This window comes from Fonsecaea erecta, assembly GCF_001651985.1.
Source record: "Fonsecaea erecta strain CBS 125763 chromosome Unknown Scaff6, whole genome shotgun sequence".
In the NCBI taxonomy this organism is placed as follows: Eukaryota; Fungi; Ascomycota; class Eurotiomycetes; order Chaetothyriales; family Herpotrichiellaceae; genus Fonsecaea; species Fonsecaea erecta.
In genome coordinates this window covers 2255208-2279086 of record NW_017387249.1, presented here as the reverse complement: position 1 = coordinate 2279086, position 23879 = coordinate 2255208, and the positions used below count along the sequence as shown (strand labels likewise).

Sequence of the window (23879 nt, the reverse complement as noted above, 5' to 3'; positions counted from 1 at the left end):
GAGAGAGCGTCCTCGAGTCGAGCTCTGAAGGAGCCATAAGATGGGGGGCACCTCATGGAAACCACGATCCATGTGCATGGCCACCAGTAGTGGCTGTGGAAGTGAGTTACACGTAGTAAGAAGGAGTGGAGACCATACGGATGAAGAAAGTGTGGTTACCCACGCGACAACTTGTTTACAAAGTGATCATGTTCTCTCTTCATCCTTCACCAGTGCGTAGTATACCCTCCGCAGTGAATGTCTGCTCACAGGTTTTCCAAGATGGCTTCTGGAAGGCGATCCCTGAAATATCTGCTCATATCGTGGAAGACTAACATCAACCGGTAGATTGGCCGATGCGGGTTAGGTGCCCACCATTAACAAGTTCTGGGATGCTCTGAATGAGAATGAGCAATTCGAGTTTCGACGAGATGCGTCATGTGGCTTCCATGTTCACATCTCTCTGTCAACTGGTTCGTACTCGGTTGCCCAACTTCACGAGCTATACAGGTAGAAAAAGGGGGTGCGCCTTCTCGTGGTACAGAGTGTCAGTAGCAGTCATCGCTGCGAAACCAAGACCTCTCAGTGTTGATACGAAATGCTTGGAAAAGGGGAAGAGTGATGGAACGTGAGGGATAGTCAGCAGACCAGTGAACTGATTGTGGCTCGGAATGATTTGCTTGGTGAGCTAGTGGGAAACCAGCCAAGTCGATTTCAGAAATGAATGGTACAGGTTGAATTCACCGTCAGCTGCAACTATGTTCTGTCTACTCACAGATACAGTGATGTCATATCCCTATGCTTATGAGTCAATATTAATCATTTCATTAATATGGCCGCTGCCTCGTCTTTATTGAGTACTCTGTCACAGTAATTAATGAATTATATTTCTGTGTCAGACCAGCGCACCATGACCCCTGAATGCCAAGCCACTAGTCTGTTTCTGCACTGGGTCATCGCCGCTTGGCACACGATCCGCTTCTTCTTGTTCTTGTTGTCCATCTTGTTGTCTTTTGTCTACCACTGTACCAAATACCGAGTACTACTCCTTCAATGCTGCGGCCAGCCACGTTTTCCTGTTCCCGGTCCAGGCCCAGATCATGGAGCTCAATAGAAGCTGCTCAGCCACTCGATGTCTGGCTGCTGATCTGCGTCAGTTGTCCCCCGACCTCTCGCAGCCTGGAGAAGGTTGCACAAAGCCTCTTGTTTTCATTGGCCCCGCCCCTGTCTGCCCCCAGCATCGCCCAGCCTGACTTCGAAACGCGCCGTGACAATTCGTCTCGTGAGCATCTAGAGGACGCAATTTCGACTTGAGTCTTGGAAGGTGTTCATCTCGGAAGGACAGAGGTTGGGTGCTCGGCGTGAACGCTTGCGTAGCCCAGCTCTTCACCAGTGGACTGATCTTAAGTGGTTCCTGTTGCCAGCATCGCCAGCCTTCCAGTCTGGATGTGAAGCTGTACGCTTGGCTCTCCAATCCGAGTACCGAGTACATATCCGCATCCAGGGCCCGTCGGTGGAGGTGTTTACTTCTCAGTTTCCTCGTCTGAACAGCTTCTCTCGATGCTATTCTTCAAACACATTTTTTGAGTTGCCTTTCTTTCTACATTGCCCAGCACAAATACACCTGAGCGTCCTCTCTTTCTCCCTTTTGCCCTTCCTTCAGAAGGCCACTCTCTCTGCCAAAGTTCCACCACATAACTCGAAAACTTCGTGCGTCTTCCCAGCCAACCACGAATCACATTCTCCAGAAATACCACCACGATGCGGACACTCTTCTTGTTGGCCGTGGGGATTCTTCCGCTCCTGACATCTGCATGGTCAGATCACGCTCTTTTGGGTCGTTCGACGGGAAACGCGACCTCTTGCGACGCAGGCGACAAGGTCTGTGGCGTCTTCTGCATCCCGAGCAACTATACATGCTGTCCCGACCTCGAAGGGGGTTGCTCGTCGAACTCGGTCTGCCAGAAAGGCGACAACGGCGTATATGGGTGTTGCCCGGTTGGGGACACTTGCACGGGTGACGGCGGCGCAGAATTCCTCGACGACGGTTCGTCCACTTCTTCAACCAGCACAGCCGATGCCTCAGTCGCATCCAAGACGACTTCGGCCACCAATGCGGCTCAGCCTCTCGTTGTGGCTCGGAAGTTGACGGCGGTGCTCGTCGCCGTCGGTATCGGGGCTCTGCTATCGTAAGGGTTGCCTGCTCAGACTTGCTTTGCCTTGTCTCATCACCTCACCTCGGAATCGAACGGAGTTATTGCATGTTTGGGAAGCGGGATCAGGGACATCGATATGCGTGGAGGTAATGTCGAGTTGACATATGCAAGGGTTGAATGTTGTTTGGGCTTTAGTGATATCCCCATGAATGCATACCAAGTCTGCCTCATCAGATCGGCCGTTCTTCTTCCTGTGTCTTCTGTCGTCTGGGACAGCGATGTCTCTGGATGCAGTCTGCCGCCATGGGTGCTGGACTCTAGCCAGCCTGAGACAACCCCAGGTGCACTGCCAAAGCCACGTTCTCCCTTCTCACCGACTTGCCATGGCCCGAATCCCAACGTCTCATCATCCTGCCCTACTCTGTTCTGTTGTCTGCACCCTACCACCGCCGAATCGCGGGCCAATTTCGACATACAGTCTGCGAATTCCGCAGGCTCATGATGAGCAAGATCAATGGCCTCGAACACGCCGAAGGTGGGTCCACGGGGATGAACGACGTACTTTAATCCACCTTGGTTGGGTGTGCTATTAAACCCCGCCAGCGAGTTCTGCGAGTGTGTAACACCCACCTGTCACCCGCGTTGTCCTGGAGAAGCCCGTAGTCAGTAGCAGTAGTGCGATGTCGATCTGAGAGAGGGGTGCATAAGCATGAACGAGATCGATCAAACTACGATCCAGGACGAGGAACTGGCTCGTTGGCGGCTTGAAGCGGTGTAAAGGCCATAGTTTTCGTTCCTCCAGATGTCTAAATGTCTAAACGTGGTCGGGAAATGAATAGTTACGCGGCTGGGCAGCCCGCTTCTTTTCACGCAGCCAGCAGCATCTATCCGTCCATCTCCTCCGCGTTATTCCCCACGTCCTGGGGGCGGCGCACGTACAGTATGCATGTATGTAAATACGTCGTACGCGGTAATAGGTACATTACCTACGACGAACTCCATCAGACTCCGGAGCAACCCACTACATACCAGCCAGTCAACTGCTCCATCCTCCAAGTCCCAATCGATTTATATGGAGTACCACCACCACCACCACCAAGACGAACGTGTGGAGAAGCGACGGCGACTGAATGACTGACTTTATCCGAGGTAACGAAAGTCCAACGAACTCGCACTCCGCCCGCACTGGGAACGTGTTCGAGGGGACTGACTGGACAGTCCGTATGTAACAACTATTATGTAGGCTGCATTCAACTGCCGATTATATACATACAAGCCTCATTTCTGTCTGGCTGTCTGTCTGTCTATCTCTCCATTCCTTCCTCTCTCGTTTTCTCTCTCCGTTCCTCAGCCGTTGGAATTTCTCTATACCATCATATAGATAGATACCATCTTGAAACATCCGACGAGAGCACACAACATGTCGTCGTCGTCCTCCTCCATGAGAGCAGCCCGCTTCTACGGCAACCGGGACATTCGCGTCGAAGACGTCCCCATTCCCAAAGCCGGCCCCGGCGAATGCCTCGTCGAGGTTGAGTGGTGTGGCATCTGCGGGAGCGATCTGCACGAGTATGCTGCCGGTACGTGAACCCAAACCACTTTTCACAATGGGGTGTTTCTGGCAATGCAAACGGGTGCCACGTGGCGGTCATTGGTTTTTCTTTTTGGGTTTTTTCTTTTAAAAAATGAACATCGCACTGACAACATGGGCCCCGTCCGTTCCATCATCTCTTATAGGCCCCATATTGATGAGCCCGGTCGACCCCAAGACGGGCGAGGCACGGCCCCTGATCTTCGGGCACGAGTTCTGCGGGACGCTGAAGTCGGTCCCCGAGGGATCTAAACTGCAAGTCGGCCAGGCCGTCATGGTCGACCCGCACTGCATCTGCCGTTCGTGCGCGAGCTGCGCGGCCGGCGACGACCACGTGTGCCCGAAACTGGGGTTCCTGGGCGGGAGCAGCGGGCGCGGGGGCGGACTGTCCGAGTACGTGGCGGTCGAGGAGGTGCACTGCCTCCCGCTGCCGGCCAACGTGAGCCTGGACGACGCGGCGGTGATCGAGCCTCTGGTGGTGTGCCACCACGCGGCGAAGGCGGCAGGGATGGACCTGCAGGGCCGCAACGTGCTGATCCTCGGGGGCGGACCGGTCGGCGCCGCGCTGATGGCCGTCCTGCGCGCCCATCGCGTCGGCATGATCATGCTGAGCGAGCCCACGGCCAAGCGCAAGGAGCAGGCCAAGGCCATCGTCGACCGTGTGATCGACCCGCGCACGGAGAGTGTCGGCGACGTGTGCCGCGAGTTGACGGGCGGCAAGGGCGTCGACGTCGTCTTCGACTGTGCGGGCGTGCTGCCGGCGTTGGAGGCCGGGTTTGACGCCCTGAAGCGCACGGGGACGTTTGTCAATATCGCCGTGTGGGAGAAGCCGGTGAGTTTCTTTTCCTACTATTACTACTACTCCTACTACTACACATATTGAGGGGGACCTAAAACAAGGAAGGGGAGGCGATGTGTGTGTGTGTGTGGGTTGCTAACGCTCTTCTCTTCGTTCGAACTGCAGATCCAACTCCCCTTTCTCCAGTTCTTCTTCAAGGAGATCAAGGTGCTCAGCTCGTGCTGCTACAACGACCAGGATTTCAAGGAGGTCATGGAGTTGATGGCCAAAGGTGAGTTTCCGACCAATCCAATGCCCTTTCTGTCTCCAAACATGATATTCATAGCCACATCAATTGGCCCCTCTCCTCTATCATCTTCTTCTCCTTCGCCTCCTTCTCCTCCTCCTTTTCCTTATCCTTGTTCTCTTCTCCAAAAAATTCGACCACTTACACATTCTCTTTTTTTTCCCACCGCAGGCGCATTCCCAGGCTACGAGAAAATGGTAACCAGCCGCATCTCGCTCGAGGACGCGGGACCCAAGGGCTTCGAGGAGCTGGTTAACCACAAGGACGACCAGATCAAGATCCTGATCTCGCCCAAGATCCGATGAAGAGGTGTGCCGTGTGAGTTTGGGAGGAGCGACGAACCAGCCAGCCAGCCCCAGCCCCTGCCCCAGCCTCCAGCCTCCATCCGCCATGGCTGACTGGCTGTCTATCTATCCCTTACCCCTTCACCCCTTCTCTTCTCTCAATAAGGCTTAAATTAAGGAGAGATCTTCGATCGATCATGCATACATGCATGTATTTAGCATACCCATGTAAAGGGACAAGATGCACTCACTCCATACATATCATGACATGACATGACATGATATGGCATTCCAAGAGCCTAAGATTGTAGATGAATCCCGCCTTTCCATCCTTGGATTTTCTCTCTCACTCGTTCGTTCGGCTCTTATAATTTGTTATTATATTATGACCAGTTCAACAAACTGGAAGCCCTTGAATAGAGCCAGCCTTGACACTTATCCGTGAGAATGCAGAGAGGCTACATGCATAGGCCAAGTAATGGTGTCTTTCTTGACATCGTCTCTGTCATTACTTTTGTAAAGTCGAACGAACGAGCACCGTACAGCGTGCTGTTGAGCCAATCAACGGCACGATGATCAGGTCCTCAAACACTCGCCCGTCTCGGCGCCATGGCCCGCAGCATCTTCTTGCCCTCCTCGTCACTTGCGTCCACCCACGCATCAATAATGCCGTTCAACTGGCCGTCATTCCTCAATCGCGACAGAAACTCCTTGGCGTAACTGTATCCGACCTCGTATATCTCGTCAAACTTGGCAAACTCCAACGTCCCATACGCTTCGATGGGAGGTCGCATGTATATGCACCCCGGGGTAGCTTTGGCACGTTCCAGTGCGTCGACCGACGAAACGTATGCGAGGCGAGCTTGGATGTCGGACAAGGTTGGTGGATTGGGGATCGAGGAGAACGGGTTCCAGCGGTTGAGCAACGACCAAAACCCGGAGAGCGTGTCGCCGTATTCTTGCGGAGTATCGTCGTCCACGGCGCCGACGTCGACGGCGAATACGAGGTCGGTGCCGAGCGATTTCATGTGCTGGACCGTGAGGTTGTCAATGTATCCCCCGTCGAGGAGCATGCTGCCTTCATCGCAGATCGGCGGGATCAGGCCGGCAAGGGACATGCTCGCCCTCACATATCTCCACGCATAGCCCGAAGTGTGAATCTCCGCACGAGATTTGCTGATATTGGTCGTGTTACAGTAGAACGGCAGCCAGAAGTCTTCGATCTGCGAATCCCCAAAAGCCTTGAACACGCCCCGGTTGAACTCGTGACCGGTGGTATATGCCGCCGAGGGATAGGTCAAGTCGAGAGCGAACCGCCACATGCTGCCCATCCGACCGGCAAATTTCTTCGCGCGGCCGTACATAGGCACCACGTCAGCATCGCGGGCATAGAGCGCCCCCAAGAATGCACCGATCGAGGTACCACCGACGATATCGATGGGGATGCCTGCTTCTTCGAGAGCCCGGATGACCCCAATGTGTGCAATACCGCGTGCGCCGCCCCCACCGAGCACCAGCCCGACAGATTTGCCGCAGAGTCGTCGTGCAAGTCGATGCAAGTCGCCCTTGAAAGGCGTGTCGGCCGAGAACAGGGGAGCCTGGCGGACTCGGCGAGAGGTGTACTTCTGGATCTCCGCCTGAATGACCTGGACACTTTGCTTGAGGGCTGACCCGAACTTCCTCGGAGGCGAATGCGGCGTGGCCTCCGGGCTCACACGAAATGCCATCTGGATATGGTGGTGACCACCGTTGATCCACATTCGATTGCTGATCCACTTCCTCGTCAAGCCTGGTTGCGAATATCGGTCGACGTGGAGCAGGACGAGATCCTTCCGGGCGGTCGTCTTCATTCCCAGGAGGAACCGTTCGTACTCCCCAATGCTCGGTGAGCTCTCAGCCAAGCCCACCAGCAGGATGCAGTCGGCTTGAGATATGCAAGTTTGGGTCCAAGGAGCGTTGACACTGGTATCTGCGATGTAGAGGACCATCCCAAATTTCTCTTCGAGGTCGGCGAGGTACTGTGACAGCTTCAGGCGACCCATTCGATTGAAGGCGTGACGGCCGAGGTGGCTGAGAATGATGGCTTGGTTCAGCAGAGTAACGCCACTGGGCACTCCGGTCTGGCTTAATGCGGCGAGCAAACGATTCCCGAATTCAACCACCGGCACTCCCGCCGTCACCGGCAACACCGCGATCGTCCGGAGGTTCAAGGTCGACGTGCTTGAGTCGCTCAATGCCGCTCTCTTCCTCTCCGGACCCTTGTCTGTCAGCGGGGCTTCGATAAGCGCTCGCATCCGCTGGGCGATCAACTTCGAGATCTGAATGGTGATATTGGGGTGCTCCTGCGCCAGACTATTAAAGAGGCTTCTCGGGAACTTGGCCAGTTCTGTGTCACGTATAGCGTGGAGGGTGGCCGGCCTCGTCCCGTCGGTCATCACTTCCAACTCGCCGATGCTTTCGCCTTGGCCGTACTCTCCTGTCACCCGCATGGTCCCCCCCTCGAGCTCGCGCACTGCCCTCAGTCGGCCGTTGAGGACAATGTAGATGGCATCGCTATCGTCTCCTTGGTGATGGATGACCTGACCGGCATTGACCTGTACCCATTCGAGAGCGAAGTCAATGTGCAAGATCAGCCTCGGGAGCAAACTGGTAAGTCGTTTTGCCATCGTCAGGAGGACAATGGGATACTTCTCAGCGACCCTCTCCAATGCCGATCGAGGCAGAAAACCCACATAGACGTCCGTTTTGGCCGTCACATCGGTAAACGATCTGTAGGATGACAGGGTCCCCACATAGCCAGCAATGCCACCCGGTTTGACCAAAAACAATGTCCTCTGCACCATTCTCTTGTTTTCTTTAGGTTGACCCGGGAAGCCCGCGGTCGATTGGGTACGGGAGGTGGAGGTTTTAGTTCTGCGAAGACGTGGAAATGTGTCGTCTCGCGAGCCTTTCCGTGACCGGTGGCGATCCTCCGGTTCGTGTTTTTCCTCTTTCTCTTCGACGGGAATGCTGACATCCAAGAAGCCGTCGATCACATAGTAAAGACCGGGATTCCGTTCGCCTTGCTCGACTAAAACAGAGCCCTTTGGGAAAAACACGATCTCGACGTCGTCCATCAACTCTTCGCTCAGAGTCCGGCTGTTCAGCGGCCCACCAACACTGGCTACCGACGTCGTCACCGATTCAGACTCGCCATCGACCGAGCCTTCGTAGGGGTCAATGAAGCCAAAGGCATTGTTGAAAATGGCCGTTTGGCGTTTCGCGTCGTACGACACCAGCCGTGGAGACTGCTCGACCGAGACGGGCGCCCCTTTCAAAGCCTGGGTGACCGTTTCACTCAGTCCGAGAGCCTTGGCCATGCATTCGAGCACGGACTCACGAAACAAGCTGTCTTCATGAACCGAGTCCTGTCTGTGCGGGAGATCGTTGCCGAAGGAAGAAGGCCGAAACGGTTGTGGTTCTCGGGTCCCCATCGGACTCAAATCCATCCGGTATCCGTCAGGAGCTCCCATGCTGGTCCAATTCGAGGTGGAGCGCAAGTGAAGGCTGGTTGGTCTTTGGCTCGGCCTCGACGCGCCGTGCAAGTCACCGGAGCTGACATTTCTGTCGCCCAGTCCCGGCCGGACAGAATTCAGGGGTGACGAAGAGACAGCGCCCTTGGCTGCATTGAGCCGGGCTATGGTCGCGGCATCTCTGCGAAGTCCGCTTGAGGATCTCCGTCGACCTGCCGTCGGATTGTGTAATGCTATTCCCTTGGTCCCTTCTTCGGGACCAATTCTCTCTCGTTCTTTGGCAAACTTGTCCCGTAACCTGTCAAGGGCGTGGCCGCGGAGGTGGTTGGGCAGATCATAGCTGGTGTATTTATTCATCAGCTTCTCGATTTGCAGGACCTCCGAGGTCAGGCCCAGGTACTGGTGCGCAGTCGACAGCGTCACTCGGTGCAGCCGTGTCAGTATCACCTGAACTATGTGGGCGGTGGCTTTGGGGTACACTCTAGTCAAGCGGCGGAATGCGCTTGCTGGGATGATGGCTATCGTGGTATCAACCACGGCTCTCGCCACAATATCCGGGTGCGCAGAGACCGACAATTTCGGTTTCTTATAGTGATGTTCATCAAAGGCAGATCCAAGGGTCAATGGCGGAACGCTGGGCAGCCTGGCTTTCTGGGTGTCGCTCAGACCGCCCCCCGCGAAGGCTGATCCGGGCGTCGGTGGATCCATGATCGGGCTGACAACGTTCGACTCGGGCGTGCGGGTGACGTGGTTGGTAAACTGCGTGCCATTGGGCATCTGGTCGTCATGGCGCAGCTTGACATCTTCGGTGAACAAGGACAAGATGGAGAATAAAGAGGACATTGACGCTCCATTCTTAACTTCGGTCAACAATTGATAGCCCTGATTGCCTTCCCGATACCCCTCGTCCTCGTCGAACAAGTCAATCTGGCCCGTACTGGTGCCGTCGGGCGAGTCTCTCAATGATTTGACAAATATCTGGACCAGCCCGTCCACCACCAAACAGAAGCCTTTCTCTTCCTCGAGCAGCAATGTCTCCCCCGCAATCAGCTTCCTAGTCTGCATCGTCCGCGTCAATTCGTGGAAGATGGGCCTCTCCAGGTACCCAAACACCTTGATCGCGCTGAGAAATTCGTCCAGATAGTTGGCCAGCCCTGGCTTCGAGTCTCCATCTTGTGTGTCCGGAAACAAATCGATCTGCGGTTCTTTCCGCTGTGGCTCTTGAGGCAGGTGTGTGTAGTAGTTGAGGAAACGGTAGCGGATGAACCAACTGACGGTCGAGACCACGGCGACGAAGATGACGAGTCTTTCCAAAGCTTGTTAGTTCGAGGGGACAGGGCAAGTCAAGTCGTGGGTGGGTTTCACTTACAGGGTGGTGAAATTCATGGTAAAGGTCAAACTCATCGAAAACAGAGTGAACAACCATGTCGGCAGCGTAATGGTACAGAATGCAATGATCCATAACAGCGCATGCGGCATAAAAGTCACGAGGGATATGAGGGCCGCAACGAAGCCCCTTCCAGGCGACGATTGTCCATGTCCCACCACCGGGAGATGTGAACCTGTATTAGTTGTAGCAGTGGAGGCATTCATGATGGCGACTGACCTCAGGTTCGATCTGAGGAGGCTCGTGGGGGTGCCGCAGGCGCAAGTGGAGGGAGGGAGGGAGAGGGCTAGGCTAGAGGAGCAAGTGAGCGATCCGAAGCCAGCCAGTGAAACACACACGTCCCGAGCAGACCAGACATTGTGCAGTTTGTGCAGCTAGTACTTGCCGGGCGAATGGAGACCGTGGCGTGGCATCGGGCGGACTGGGCCTAACTAGCAAGGAGAAATGAGCAAAGTTGAGAGTAACGAGGGTGAGATGATGGGGGTGATGGTGGTAAGAAGAAGGGCATCAACGACCATTGTTGATCGAATAGAAGGCGCACGTGAAATGGGAAACGAGGGTTACGAGGGCGCGGGGACGAAGTGGTAGAAAAGCACGGGTCTTGCCGCTTTACTCAGATGGCCGTGCCCAGTCACGTGATAACACTGCTGGATATAACTTCCACCCAGCAGCGAATCCTGATTCCTAGCCCCTACCAAAGTCCATTTTGGTTCCTAGACCTGAGTATCCCGCCATTTGGCTTGAGCCCATAACTTAGCCATCTTGAGCAGCAGCGACTGTACGCTGTACAATCCCAAGCGCCGCTTAGCAGGTAGGCTCTGCCAAGGCATGTATTGAGGTTGCTGTGGAGACAGTACCTAAGTAATCCAGAAGTGCCGCTGCTGTACAAAAGCACAAATCAAGAACAAATCAAGACTCACTCTGTGCACCAAGGTGTCGTAAAGCTTGGATATAGGTCGTCACGGCCAATGAGAAATGGAGTAGCTAGGCCCGATCGGTGAGTCTGCGAGGAACAAATACGGATTAGTCCGGTGGGGCGCCTTGATACCTGTCACACTTTTATACACCCTCGGTTTCTAGTCACAGTACCTTTCTGGGATACAGAGGAGCCTTCAAACGAATCAGGGCCGCAGGGTGGACATGCCGCCGTCTGTAAGAGCCATCTAGCCCCTTGCACGAGGCTTGCTGGCTACCCGGTGAGTGACGCTTGCCAGCAGCCAGACAACTTGCGTTAGTTTGACTGGGGAGGACGATTCGGTTTGAGGCTCTATCACCTGCCCCTTTTAATATAAGAAGTGGCTGATCACTCTGTTACCATTCAGTCAACAACGGCCATTGAGACACTTAGTATGGCCAAATCTGTCCGGCTTCGACAACTGCGGATGTGGTCGACTTACTGAATGCCTGACCGTGTGGCACCGCAGACTCAGTCGTGCGAGGTTTGTCCCAGGTGTGCCCCTCGCGGATACCAGTGCTCAAGCCATCTCACCACCAGTATTAGGAGGGGTTTCTTGCGGTGTACATGAGAAAAGAACTGGATGAGCTTGTTGTAACTGCGACGGGGATTTCGCTCATTCATCTAGCCCCGAGGCCATGTGCACTAGGAGAGAGTATCACGTCGATGTGTGCACAGCGTACGGTCACACTCTCTCAATGGCTATGTCCACACCAGACAAGTAGGCACCTCAACAGCCATCACGAAGCAGTTTGAAAAGCACAGCCCTAAAGACGGCCACAAGGGTCACCGTCCCAGCAGCAAAGCATGGCAGCACCATAACAAGATCTGCCCGGGATATGCACTTGGGCGAAGCATGAGATGAGTAGGGGGGGTTGGATCTACTTTGCAGGCCTGGTCGTCTTTCTCCTAGTCCCTTTCCTTCGGTTCTTTAAAGTATCAGCGTCTGAATTTTGGGCATGCTGGCGACCCGCAACTGGTACTTACAACAACAAAACAAAACTGGCCACGCTGGTGTCTTTTGTAGTAGTGGTAGTAGTACTGGGACGTCGTTCCTCCGAAGGCATGTGCTGCACTGGTTTGTGCCTGTACCAGGTATGTATGTATAGCATATCATATCATACATACAAACAAAAAAGCCATACTACCTACCAATATATACCAAGCATAAACAAACACCTTTCCTCTTCTTCGAACGAAACGGGCGGCGCCAGTGAAGCAGGACCAAATCAATCTGGGCTCTTAATATCCCCTGGTATCCCTGATATTATAATGCATTCATTTCACTCAATTGTTCCCTGAGATAGGGGGGAAGGGGGCCGGGAGGGAAATTCATCACCGCCTCTCGTGCACCAGCCTCCCCCCGACCCAGACCCGTTTGACGTTCCGTTCGTCGCCATTCCACACCCACTTGGCGACGCGGTCCTGCCACGATTCCCAGCCGAAGATGTCCACCCCGGTATCCGGATCCGCGCCCGCGGCGGCGCCACTGGCGTCGACGTCTGCCATCACAATCTCCTGCACGTCCCACAGCATGCCCTCGTCGAAGCCGCCCAACCGGCCCTGCATGCCGACCACCTTTGCGCCGCCCACGGTGGCCAGCCACAGGCCCTCGGCCACGCTGAGGTTGAACTTGCTGTCGCCGCCGTTCAGGAAGCCGACGTGCCGGCTCATGATGCACGCGTTGCGCACCGCGTCCAGGATGCTGGGGCTGTACCCGCCGCTGACGTCCGTGCCTAGGCCCACCTCGACGCCTTCCTCCAACAGCGTCCGCACCTGGCAGAATCCGCTCCCCAGGGCGCTGTTGCTGGCGGGGCAGTGGCTGACTTTGGTTTTCCGCTGTCGGATGAGCTGCATCTCTTCCTGGCTGAGATGGACGGCATGGGCGAGGATCGTGCGCGGCGTCAGCAGCCCGTGGTGATCGTACACGCCCGCGTAACTCGACTGCTCGGGGAACAGCTCCTTGACCCATTTGACCTCGTTCAGGTTCTCCGAGATGTGCGTCTGCACGCGGAGGTCCTCGTCCTTGGCCAGGGCGCCGAGTTGGGAGAGCGTTTCGGGGAGACAGCTGGGCGCGAATCGCGGCGTGATGATGTGGGCGACCAGCTCGCCCGAGGGGTCCAGGGACCGGCAGTACTCGATGCTGGCTTTGGTGTTGGCGATGGTCTGCTCGGTGCTCTCATCGCGATAGTAATCCGGACACGCCTCGGGGCGGTCCATGCACACGCGGCCAATGTACGCCCGCTGGCCCTTTTTGAACGTGATGTCGGCCAGGAGATTCGTCGCTTCGACGTGGATGGTGGCGTAGTATGACGCCGTAGTCGTGCCGAGCGAGAGGGTCTTGGACACCACCCTGTTGTAAACGGCTTTGGCGCGAGCGAGCGGATCCGGCGGCTCGATGGAGTCCTTGTACATGGGAGATTTGTCAGAGCCCAGGGACGACTCTAGAGGGAAGGTGTATGTGGTGAGCCAGTCCAGCAGTGTCGACTTGCCGAATATCCCGGCATTGGGGTATTGTGACGCGTGTATATGGGTATCTGTGCAAGAGCAGTGGTCAGCCTTGTTTGTGAGAGGTATGAAATCCGGCGATATCTGAGAAGACCAGCGACAATTGTCGCTCCTTTTTCTTCCCCGCCCCCTGTCATCCGACAAACACATGTACCGTTGTCAAAGGGGACAGTTTATCGAGCCCAAGCCACAAAACCTACCAATAAATCCAGGAAAAAAGAATCCATTCTCAGCCGCCGTCACGACGGGTGCCTCGACCGCGAACTTGCTGATAGCATCGTTGGGTCCATTGACTGTCCAGTCGGCCTTTTCGATGACGCCCCGGCCGTCTTTGCGGTCCACCAGCACGGCGCCCGTGCGTATCAGCAGCTCATCAGGCTTGGGCGTGGAGATGAAACGGCCAAAGTAGATGCGTTTCTGGGTCATAGTTTTCCCCCTTCGTCTATCCGTCGCCTCGTATCTGCCTGAAACAGGAACAGGGTTTGATAAAGGAAAAAGAAGTCTAAGAGGCTTGCAGGTACCGTGGAAATAATCTCAATAGCAGAGGCGAGATGAGAGGAGAGGGAAGGATTGAACACCAGTGATGAAAAACAAAAATGCTCCTTCTCTAGCCTTGTTCTTCTCCTTCTTGTTCTGCTTCGTCTTGTCACAGCAAGCAATGAGTGAGAGACGCCTTATCAGGGAATACGAATGGCGGAGGAAGAAGAAGCAAGAAGCAACCAAAGCAAATAAAAAATGATCCCCCACCCCACCGCCGCCCCAGGACGACGGACGTGGGCGGCCAATCGGCGCCGCGTCGCGGTCGCTTAATGGCCGTCGGCGGATCCCGACACGGTTCTTGTGTGCATGTGCTGGTGTTGCTGGTGAATTGGTTCGACTCGAACTTGGCCCACCCAGAAACGGCATGTATAATCTGAATGAGATGTCCTATTATCGTCTCCATAGATCTGCATCCGTCAATCTTACCCACGGTGAACATCTAGGGTAGTATCGTGCACGTCAGGAACCCACCCCTGTTTTTTGCCGACCACATCGTATTCTTCAAGCGTTGGTTGTGCAGCTTCGCTCCAGGGCCCGAGCCGAAACGAAACGAGATCCTGTCTTCTGGGACGATAACCTACTGCGTGCATGCATGCATACGTGCATACATGTACGACGTCACGGTCAGTCCGAGGAACTACTAACTAAGACGAAGAGGGTTTAGAGGATAATGTAAAGATATATGTGTGAGAGAGGGGGGAAGAGATGTGCCACGAGGCCAATCTGAACACAAACAAGGCTATCCTACCATGTCGGATTCGCTATTCTTGTTCTCGGTATTGATCAGAAAGTCGCATGGAACAGCTTCCCCCTCAGTCCCAGCCACGACTCTTTACATGACTTGCTGCCATGACATTCGTTTTCAGTCATCGTCGTCACTATCCACGACAAACCCTCCCCGGACCACCGCCCGCCGTCTTGCCGTCGGTATCACGTCTTCATCTTCGTCTTCATCGTCATCGCTGAGCTCGATTTCTGCATGCGCTGCCTTTGCCGTTGGCTCGACAGCGGCGCGTGGTTGGTCAAGCTCCATGAGAACCCTCTTCCCACTTCCCGCATCCATATTCGCGCTCGCGCTTTGAGAAGACATGGGAGTATCGCCGTCATCCTCCTCCCCCTCCTCATCGCCACTGTCCCAGGTGCGCCGCTGCTGAGATGACGCCGTCTCGGTGTCTTGGTCGTCCGCATCGCTCATGGGTAGATCTTCGTCACTGTCTCGCTCGTCCTCTGTCCCAGCGACATGCTTCTTCTGTGCTCTTTTGTTCGTTGTTTTCGATCCCAGCTCGCTGATGCCCTGGCCGACTTGGTTTCGAAGCTCGTTCCGGATCTTCTCTGCATACTTCGTGCGCATCTGCTCCTCCTTCTCAAAAAATTCACGATCCTTCTCCGCATCCGATTCGTCGTCACTGTCCCTGATGTAAGCTTCACTCTTGATTTTGCGCCGCCGATCCAATGCGGCTGCCCGTCGCGCGGCTCTTCTTTCCGCCGCCAGTTCCTCGTCAATGTCATCCTCGCCGTCCTCCTCCTCACCTCGCTTTCTCTTGCGTTTTGCCCGGAGTTCAGCCATGGCATTCTTAGCCTTCTTTTTGCGAGGATTATCCGGGAACAGGAACTCTTCTTCGCCTTCAGAATCATCAAGGAATGTACCCCGAAGCGCGCCGTCCTCGTCATCTTGGCGTGTCTTCTCCTTGTTTCTGGCACGACGGATCATGTCTTCGGCGTCTTCGTCCCCGTCATCACCCTGCCACGGCGTCTGTTCGTACCGCTCTATCGTGGCCTTGTGCTCGGATAGCTGTCCAGCGGATATGTGACCAGGGATGATCCAGCTCGCTCCAAGCACGTCTTCGTCTCCTTGCATTTCGAAATCAACCAGGCGCATCAACAATTTCAACCTTCCGTTCTTGAACATGGCCATTTTGATATCCTCCGAAGATGGATGCACGGTGATGTATGAGGGCTTCCCAACGTCGACATTGTTGGGGCTGTCTTCACCATCCTTTTGCGCGGCCTCGATGATAGCCGCTCTCCGTGTCTCGGCCTCTGCTTCCCATGCGTGTCTTTCGTCAAAGGCGTTTCCCAGCATGGTCTTGACCCATCGCACCAGGTCTGTCTTGCCATCTTTCAGGAGAACGGTGACAACAATGCCGATCTGTTCCTTCACATCTCTTCCGGGCGCGGGCCTGACTTCTAGCTCTGCAGGGGCACGACTGGTAGCCAGAGTCTGTTTCTCCTGACCATACTCCAGATAGTACAATGTCGCATGGATTTTGCTGAATAGCATCTCCACAATCAGTTCCGGCCGCTGATCGATCTTCTTGAACATTTTCTTGAACACCTGTCGGGAAAACTCGGACCACTCTTTGTACATGGCATGTTTCCGATCCAGGCCGTCGGGGCCGTTGATCATCTTGTTGAAAAGAGCGATAATGTCAATGCGATACAGGAGGACAGCCAGTTCCTGTTTGAAGGCCACCCTGTAGAAGAACCGATGTGCGCGTTTGAGTTGTTCCAGGCTGAGATCGCGATACAGTGTGGTTAGAGCGACAAAGGTGTTGACCGAGTTCTGGGTGGAGAATTTGGCGGCGAAGCGATTGAAGTCGAACTTTCGTTCCTTGGACACTTGAACAACATCGGCAATGTCTTCGTTTTCCGACACCTCGTCGTCCGCAGCCGGATCATCACCCGGTTGAGCCAGTTTTCTCATCTCCTCCTTGCGCTTCTTCTTCGCCCTGCGACGGGACCGAATCTGCAGGTCGACATTCTCCTTCGAATATCTCTCCAACATGCGTAAGAAAACGTGGGAGAGCTCGGTGCAGGCATCGAGATAACCAAACCCTTGATCCTTGTAGCCTCTCAGGATCTCGACAACTCGATCATGCGTGGTTTCCTCGTAAAATATTCGGTTCTGGATGTTGTCTGCGATTTCTTGATCCTCCTCCAAGGGGCTCTGGGCCATCTCTTGGACCGTAAGCAGAACCTGTGTGAAGCATCGCATGCAGGCGTTTAGATCCTGCCACTCCTTGTTGTCCAATGACACCTGCATAAATCGATTCAGCATGATGAACGATTCTTGATTGAGAACAGCCGCCACAATTGAATAGCTCTCATCGACGAAGTCGTCTCGGACGTTGTTTGGCTTGACCTCCTTCTTTTGCGTCTCTCGTCGGATGCGCTCGGCTTCGAGGAACCACGCCACCGCGTAGAAAAACTGGCGATAATTGACGTCGACCAACCGCTCAGCTTCTCGCTCAATGGCTTTGCGGAGGTGTGTGAAGAAGGGATTGAACCCCGAATCAAGAAACTCCTCGACGAAGTTGCGCAGTTTCTCGGCGGCAGAATCGCTGAGGTGGGTCGTGCGGTCAAAATCGTGGATCGTGTGGTCCATGTCCTTGCGTCTCTGTTGGGGCTTGTTCCATTTCTTCGACTTATCCATGTTCAGCAGCGCCTGTTGGTCATTTCGGAGGTTATCTTGACCTGAGACAGCCGACATCTTCTCTCCGTCCCGCTTCACCCAGAGCATGGTTCCGAAGCGCCCATGTCTGCTCCATTGATGCTTCTTCGCGTCCCGGTTCTTGCTTTCCTCCACAGCCAGAGCGGCCCCCAGATCAGTGATTCCTTGACTTTTTCGCTCTTGCTGGGTCATCCACAATCTGCGGGGGTCGACACCCTTGATCAAGTTGAAGATGATATCCAACACAATGACGTCCTGCAAGTTGAAGTCTTCACCCATATTTGAGCAGATGGTCAACAGCAGCGCGAAAACATCTTGGTCCCGAAATGCCTCGATGGTCGCTGATCGGGAGACCTCTGAGTCCAAGCCCTGGCTCGGTAGGTTTGGGATCTGCTGAATGACCGCGATATTCCGAAAGAAATAGAGCATCAACTTCAGAATGCCTTCGTCTCGGCTCGTCCTCTCGTCTCTCGCCACGGCGATCGACGGCAGTCCAATTCGCACCACCTGCCTCAGGATGTTACTAGTATCGCAGCCCAGGATCGCGGCCTTGTAGACGACTTGTGCTTGCTGGATGTAGGGCGTGTGTCGGTGATGGTTGACCGTCATTTCACCTGTCGTCTCCAATGGCCACGTCAGAGGTACCAACACTTCTAAGCATGCGAGCGCAACTCGAGCCTTCAGCTTGTTTTCCTTGCCGTCTTCAGGCCACGAGGCCAGGATGGGGATCAGATCTCCGCCCACGAGCTTGGCTTCTGCGAGACATCGTGCCACATCGAGTCTGTTGTTCTTCTCGTCGTACAGCTTCAACCACCGCTTGAGATCTCGAAGACACGCGAGCGCATCGTCACCGAGGACGTAGCGGCCATCGTCGTCTGTGCTACTCCCACCCAGCTAAGGGACGTCAGTATTGATATCCGGTCTGTCACACGCGTGACGAGGTACATACTGCATTAACCAGACTGTACACATAGGCCCGAACCTCTGGGTGAACCGTCTGAGCCTTGGTGAAGGGGTTGTTCTCGTCGATCGAGTCCATATTGTCCAGTCATACCGTCGTGGTTGAGAGATCAGAGAGCTGGCCCCAAGAAGAGGCAGGTGTTGGATAATGATGGAGACGCGTCGCGAGCTGGGACGCGCACGTGGACGCGTTAATGTGTTCGGGCGGACCATATGGACCCAAAGCGCACAGGTCGCCGCTTATCGTCGAGCCTCGGTTCCCGATAAGGGCCAATGATTTGGGACCCGCACGTGCCGCACTTGTGGGCACTGTTGGTCTCGGCGAAAGGAGAAATCCCGGCGTTTTTGTAGCTACTGTGTGTCGCTTGACATGAACTAACTGCGATTCCCCAGACTCGCCCAAAAGTGAACTGGTTCTCCCTGCAGATTCCTTCTTTTGCACCATGGCTTCGTTGTCGAGGTTATCGTCCAGAGTGATGGCCTCTTCAAAATCCCACGTCGCCTCGCAGAGGCTCGCCTCGCTCAACCGCCAATTCTCGTCCACGCCCGCATTGGGCTTCGAGGTGAAGAAGCTGGGTGTGGTTGGAGCTGGTCAAATGGTATGTTTTTTTTTTCTGGCATCGGGTACCATGCGTCGTCTACCTGCAACTTCTAACAGATGACACTAGGGTCTGGGAATCGCCCTCGTCGCCGCTCAAAAAGCCCAAGTCCCCGTCACACTGGTGGACACGTCGCAGCAATCCCTCGATCGTGGACTCGCATTCGCAGACAAACTCCTGGCCAAAGACGTGTCGAAGCAGAAGATCACGGAAGAGATCGCCAAAGCCACACGCGAGCGGTTAAAGCCGACCACGCAGATGTCGGACCTGGCGGACGTGGACATGGTGATTGAGGCGGTGCCTGAGAATCCCGCCTTGAAGGAGAAGATCTTTGCAGAACTGGCTGCGACGTGCCCCCCACACGCCATCCTGGCCACCAACACGTCGAGCATCAGCATTACGAGGATCGCGCGGGCGACGGCGAAGGATCCCACAGACACCTCAGCCTCGTCGCGCGTGGTCTCGACGCACTTCATGAACCCCGTGCCGGTGCAGAAGGGCGTGGAGATCATCGCTGGCCTGCAGACCTCCCCGGAGACACTCGCGGCCGCCGTCGCCTTCTGCGAGAAGATGGGCAAAGTGTGCTCCGTGTCGGCGGACAGCCCGGGCTTCCTGGCCAACCGCATCCTGATGCCGTACATCAACGAGGCGATCATCTGCCTGGAAACGGGCGTGGGCAAGAAGGAGGACATCGACAGTATCATGAAGAACGGCACGAACGTGCCCATGGGCCCACTCACGCTGGCCGACTTCATTGGCCTGGACACCTGTTTGGCCATCATGGAGACGTTACACGCGGGGCTGGGGGACAGCAAGTACAGGCCCAGCGTGCTGTTACGGCAGTACGTGGATGCGGGCTGGCTGGGCAAGAAGAGCGGGAGGGGTTTCTACGAATATAAGTGAGCCGGTTGCCTGCCCCTAGGCTCTTTCCACCTGCAGCACCCAGGTATGGTCGGGTGTAGTGTACATATGCATCTCTTGGATGTTGCAGAGAGCAGTCCTCCCTGCCCCCCGGGTGTTCGATGCAAGGAGTACAGGACGTCGGAGATGATGATGAGAAGAGGGCGAATTCTTGTCAAAATGATCCATCTATAAATAAAAAAATGTATTCGTAGGAAAAAAACCTGGACCGGACACCATCCATCTGTTCTCTCCCCCTGCCGACCCCCTCATTTGTTTCCTTTCAAGGGCTCGATTGACTGACCCCCTTGAGAACAGCTGTAAAGAACACCAGGCTCCGAGCTGACATGTTTGTTCCTCCCGAACCAAAATTCGCCCTCATGTAAACTTCCTCCTGGGAACTTCTGGGCTCTCCGCCCTCCCCACCTTCTCGGCACCGGTCAACATCGCGTTGAACTCGTCCAGCCGGTCCAGGGGCAGATTCAAGAACAGATGCTTGTTTTTCCAGCGCACCTCGCTCTCGATGTACTCCTGGCTGGCCGGTCCAGGCGGTGGCGGCGGCTCGGTGACCTTGGTGATGAGATAGGCGGTGCTGGCCTCGGCAATGCCGTAGATCAGCACGCCGATCAGGGGCACTTTGACCATGACGGTGAAGGCGACGGAGAAGCCGAATAGGACGCCGCTGCGGTCGATGAACCAGATCTTCTTCTGCTGCCGGGTGAAGCGGATGCGCTGGAAGTAGGGCTCCAGCAGGCGCGACATGAGGCTGCGGCTCGAGAAGTACGTCTGCAGGAACTGGACCATGTAGTGTTTGGGGATGACGAGGCCGGACGCGAAGACGATGCCGGCGGGCACGGGGCCGACGGCTTTGTTGAACGTGTAGAACGAGGCCGCAGGGAGCACGAAGGGCCCGATCCCGGGGACAAAGGTAAGCGCGTAGATGGCCAGGGAGATGGCGGCGCGTCGACCGTATTTTGTCAGGAAAATGACGACCCCGTCCACAAAGGAGCGCTGCTCTTTCTTCTCCTTCTCACCGTGCGTCGAGTACATCTTGAGCGTCGGGTAGTACATCCCCCGCAGCGTGGCCGGGTCATCGGACTTGTGCTTCTGCACATACGTGGTGTCGACCCACTTCAGCGACTCCATGAAGAGGTTGTCGAGCGTCGGGGTGACGGAGCCCATGACCATCATTAGGAAGAAGGGGATCTGGAGCACGGATCGCGACACGAAGTCCAGGCCCGAGATGACCTTGTCGTCCCAGGTCTCGTGATCGAGGTTGACGAAGGCCCCGATGATCCAGAGGAGGATCTTGACAATGTAGATGGGGATGTTGAGGATGATCCGAATGGCCAGCCCTGCGCAGACGGCAATCGCGGCCTGTCGGTAGTGTGCCGTGGTGAACAGCTCTGGGTTTTGCAGCGCACGGTGAGCGCCCACAAAGGTGAGCTGGGCCCCGCGCAGAATGGCGTTGACGTCGAAGTTGGACATGGTGGCGACGGCTGCCCAGCTGACGGTCGGTCAGTCAGCTCGAAGGGTGTGGATGATTGCAGATGTAGAGGAGCTCTTCTTCGATATAGAGTCGGTTTAGAGAAAGAAAGATAGAAAGAAAGAAAAGAAAAGAGGTTGGATTGATGGATGAAACGCATTCGTCATTCATTGGAGGCGTCTCGGCGAGGCTGAGGGCTTGGCACATAAATGTGGGTCCCGCTGTGCAAGGCTGGCTCAAAAAGGAGACTTGGGGGTGTTGGGCTTGGAGTGCCAGCGTCGTCTGCTTCGTTTTAAGAGTTGAAGATGCTGAGATGCTGAGATGCTGTCGTTACTCCTACTAACCAGCTGAGGCTCGAGTCAGAGGATATTTTTTATGGGCTGAGTAGCCCCGTGATCACTTGGGATAACACTTTCGAGGGGACAGGGCTTCCATCGAAAAGTGACTTGGTATCAGCCCTAACCTTGAATCTGTTCACATTGCATGTGGTTTGCCTGTCTGTTGCCATCGCCTGCCCGATACCAAACATTGAACCAACGCCTTCTCCACCCATCAGAATCCTGGCCATCTACCCGTTCATGCCCAAGCGTGACCTTGTCCTCCTTCCTCATCTTCCTCCTCGTCATAGTACTCCGGTTCTTCTTCACCCTCTTCGCCCTCCTCTTCGCCCATCTCCGGGAAATGCTGTTCGTTCTCTTCTTCCCCCCAGTCTTCTTCATGAGGAGCCACCGCTAGATGAAGACCTGTTGGGGCATGTCCGGCGGGCGCATGTGATGATGGTAGAGTGGGAGAGTCTGGCAGGGCGGGTGCAGCAAATTTGCTATGGTCGTCAGTGTGATAATATGGTAGTGGGCCCAAGTGGCTTGGGTCCTCAGAATGTGCCGCCGTGTCGTGGCTCCCATATGCCCCAGGAAAGCGACTGCCCCCGGCCTGAGGCGGTGCTGGAGCGCCGTGACCACTTGAGAGCCCTCCCAAAGTAGGAGAGTCTGGATTGGCGTGCCCGGCAAATTGGCTATGGTCAGTTTCACTGTGATAAAATGGTGGCAAATCACTGGGACTGAGTGGACTCGGTTGGCCGTGCTGTGTCGGTGGGACTGCGAGCGCCGGCGGCTGAGGAAAGTGCTGAATTACTGGCATCAGCCCGTCGTCGCTGGATCCATGCGTAGATGGCCCTGTATGGGAAGAAGTTCCAGAGTATGGCGAGGCCGGGAAAAGAGCAGAAGGTGGGGGACTTGCGGGCGTGCTCGGTGACGGAAAGGGGGGGGCCCCATGACCCAAGGGGCGTGGTGGTACAAGAGCGGGGCCAGGACCCAAGGGGACATGCGGTGGTGCAGGAGGGGTGCCATGTCCTTGGCTCCCAGTAGTAGACCATTGGTCAGAAGGCGGTCGAGAGGGCGGCGCAAGTGAACCGGATGAATGAGAGGAGGAAGACATGGTACGTAAACGAGAAGTGAGTGGTTGTGAATGAACCCGTCTGTGCTTGTTCGAACGCCGATCAGAATGATGGAAGACGACTTAATGGATGGAAACTCCATGCTGTGGTTTAAATAAGCATTTCATGTATCCTCTCTTCCTTCTGCCGGCAATGCCCTAAACCAGCTGTTTGTTCTATTATCGAACACGCCCGACTGCGCCATATGCGCGGCCAACGTGAGGCGCTTATTTTGCCTGGACGCTCCTTTTTGGGAGGATGTTGGGCGTGGCGGAGGTGCTGTGGCTGGACACTGGAGCCAAGCTGACTGCATCGAAGGCTGGCTCTCACCTATCGATAAAACCTTCGCGTTGGTACCTCTTCCCGTGATGGTGTGGTGGGCCGCGAGTGGTTCCACTCAGCACCGTAGTGCTGGGGACAGTCGAGACGTAGGCATAGTGCGATGCACTCATTGGTCATGGCCCTTGACAGGTTCGAGGTCATGCGGTGTCGAGCCCTTTAATTTAGCCACGAGGGCCTCACTCAATCTGCTTCCTCCGCACGATTTTGGCCCCATATCACTCATTTCCAGCGTCCAGAAGCGGTGAGGTCAGGACAGTCCAGCTTCCACGACACCAACGGAATGGCTGCGTGTCCTTGACCAGGGAGCCTCTGGTGGTGATAACGAGACCCTAGGCCTTGACGGTAGGTGTTTCGCTCATGACAGAGACATGTTGTCCTGCTTTTGGATCAATGCTGAAGGGATTCGGTGATGCAAACTGGTGGAGAATGAAAAACGTTTTCTTTCTCCCTGGGGCTCGGCTATCTGAGAACCTTGGTGATCCTTCGTCTCCCGAAGCCAGTCTGGGCAGAATCAGCAGAAATATTACATGGAAAAAAACCGGCCCCTCCCAGAGCCCACACGGTGTCAGACTTCGATGTTATTTGAGCGCCTGAGATCTTAGTCATGCTGAACAGACGACGCCACCACCAATCCCATTTTCTCCTGTTCTGGTACAGGGGCGCCTCCCGAGTCGTACTCATCGCCGTTCATTATATGCAGACGACAAGCTCA

The 23879-nt window shown here is 55.3% G+C and overlaps 8 protein-coding genes across 8 annotated transcripts; 3 read left to right on the top strand and 5 right to left on the bottom strand.

The window, feature by feature from the left end:
* Positions 1 to 1740: 1740 nt before the first annotated feature.
* On the top strand, positions 1741 to 2172 carry AYL99_07839 (hypothetical protein; the record flags this gene model as incomplete). The annotated part of the gene is made up of 1 exon (XM_018839348.1): positions 1741 to 2172. The coding sequence occupies one exon, from the start codon at positions 1741 to 1743 to the stop codon at positions 2170 to 2172; it is 432 nt and encodes a 143-aa protein (XP_018692116.1).
* Positions 2173 to 3555: 1383 nt separating this feature from the next.
* Positions 3556 to 5116, top strand: AYL99_07838 (chlorophyll synthesis pathway protein BchC; the record flags this gene model as incomplete). The annotated part of the gene is made up of 4 exons (XM_018839347.1): positions 3556 to 3715; positions 3873 to 4558; positions 4691 to 4796; positions 4983 to 5116. The coding sequence occupies 4 exons, from the start codon at positions 3556 to 3558 to the stop codon at positions 5114 to 5116; spliced, it is 1086 nt and encodes a 361-aa protein (XP_018692115.1).
* Positions 5117 to 5679: 563 nt separating this feature from the next.
* On the bottom strand, positions 5680 to 10200 carry AYL99_07837 (lysophospholipase nte1; the record flags this gene model as incomplete). The annotated part of the gene is made up of 2 exons (XM_018839346.1): positions 5680 to 9913; positions 9977 to 10200. 2 exons carry the CDS (start codon positions 10198 to 10200, stop codon positions 5680 to 5682), a joined length of 4458 nt encoding a protein of 1485 aa, XP_018692114.1.
* Positions 10201 to 12284: 2084 nt separating this feature from the next.
* On the bottom strand, positions 12285 to 13883 carry AYL99_07836 (guanine deaminase; the record flags this gene model as incomplete). Its single annotated transcript, XM_018839345.1, has 2 exons — positions 12285 to 13486; positions 13658 to 13883. The coding sequence occupies 2 exons, from the start codon at positions 13881 to 13883 to the stop codon at positions 12285 to 12287; spliced, it is 1428 nt and encodes a 475-aa protein (XP_018692113.1).
* A 976-nt stretch (positions 13884 to 14859) lies between these two features.
* Positions 14860 to 18487, bottom strand: AYL99_07835 (hypothetical protein; the record flags this gene model as incomplete). Its single annotated transcript, XM_018839344.1, has 2 exons — positions 14860 to 18342; positions 18398 to 18487. 2 exons carry the CDS (start codon positions 18485 to 18487, stop codon positions 14860 to 14862), a joined length of 3573 nt encoding a protein of 1190 aa, XP_018692112.1.
* Positions 18488 to 18851: 364 nt separating this feature from the next.
* On the top strand, positions 18852 to 19910 carry AYL99_07834 (hypothetical protein; the record flags this gene model as incomplete). Its single annotated transcript, XM_018839343.1, has 2 exons — positions 18852 to 19007; positions 19077 to 19910. The coding sequence occupies 2 exons, from the start codon at positions 18852 to 18854 to the stop codon at positions 19908 to 19910; spliced, it is 990 nt and encodes a 329-aa protein (XP_018692111.1).
* A 375-nt stretch (positions 19911 to 20285) lies between these two features.
* AYL99_07833 (hypothetical protein) lies at positions 20286 to 21395 on the bottom strand (the record flags this gene model as incomplete). Its single annotated transcript, XM_018839342.1, has 1 exon — positions 20286 to 21395. One exon carries the CDS (start codon positions 21393 to 21395, stop codon positions 20286 to 20288), a length of 1110 nt encoding a protein of 369 aa, XP_018692110.1.
* A 574-nt stretch (positions 21396 to 21969) lies between these two features.
* AYL99_07832 (hypothetical protein) lies at positions 21970 to 22530 on the bottom strand (the record flags this gene model as incomplete). The annotated part of the gene is made up of 1 exon (XM_018839341.1): positions 21970 to 22530. One exon carries the CDS (start codon positions 22528 to 22530, stop codon positions 21970 to 21972), a length of 561 nt encoding a protein of 186 aa, XP_018692109.1.
* Between the last annotated feature and the right edge of the window lie 1349 nt (positions 22531 to 23879).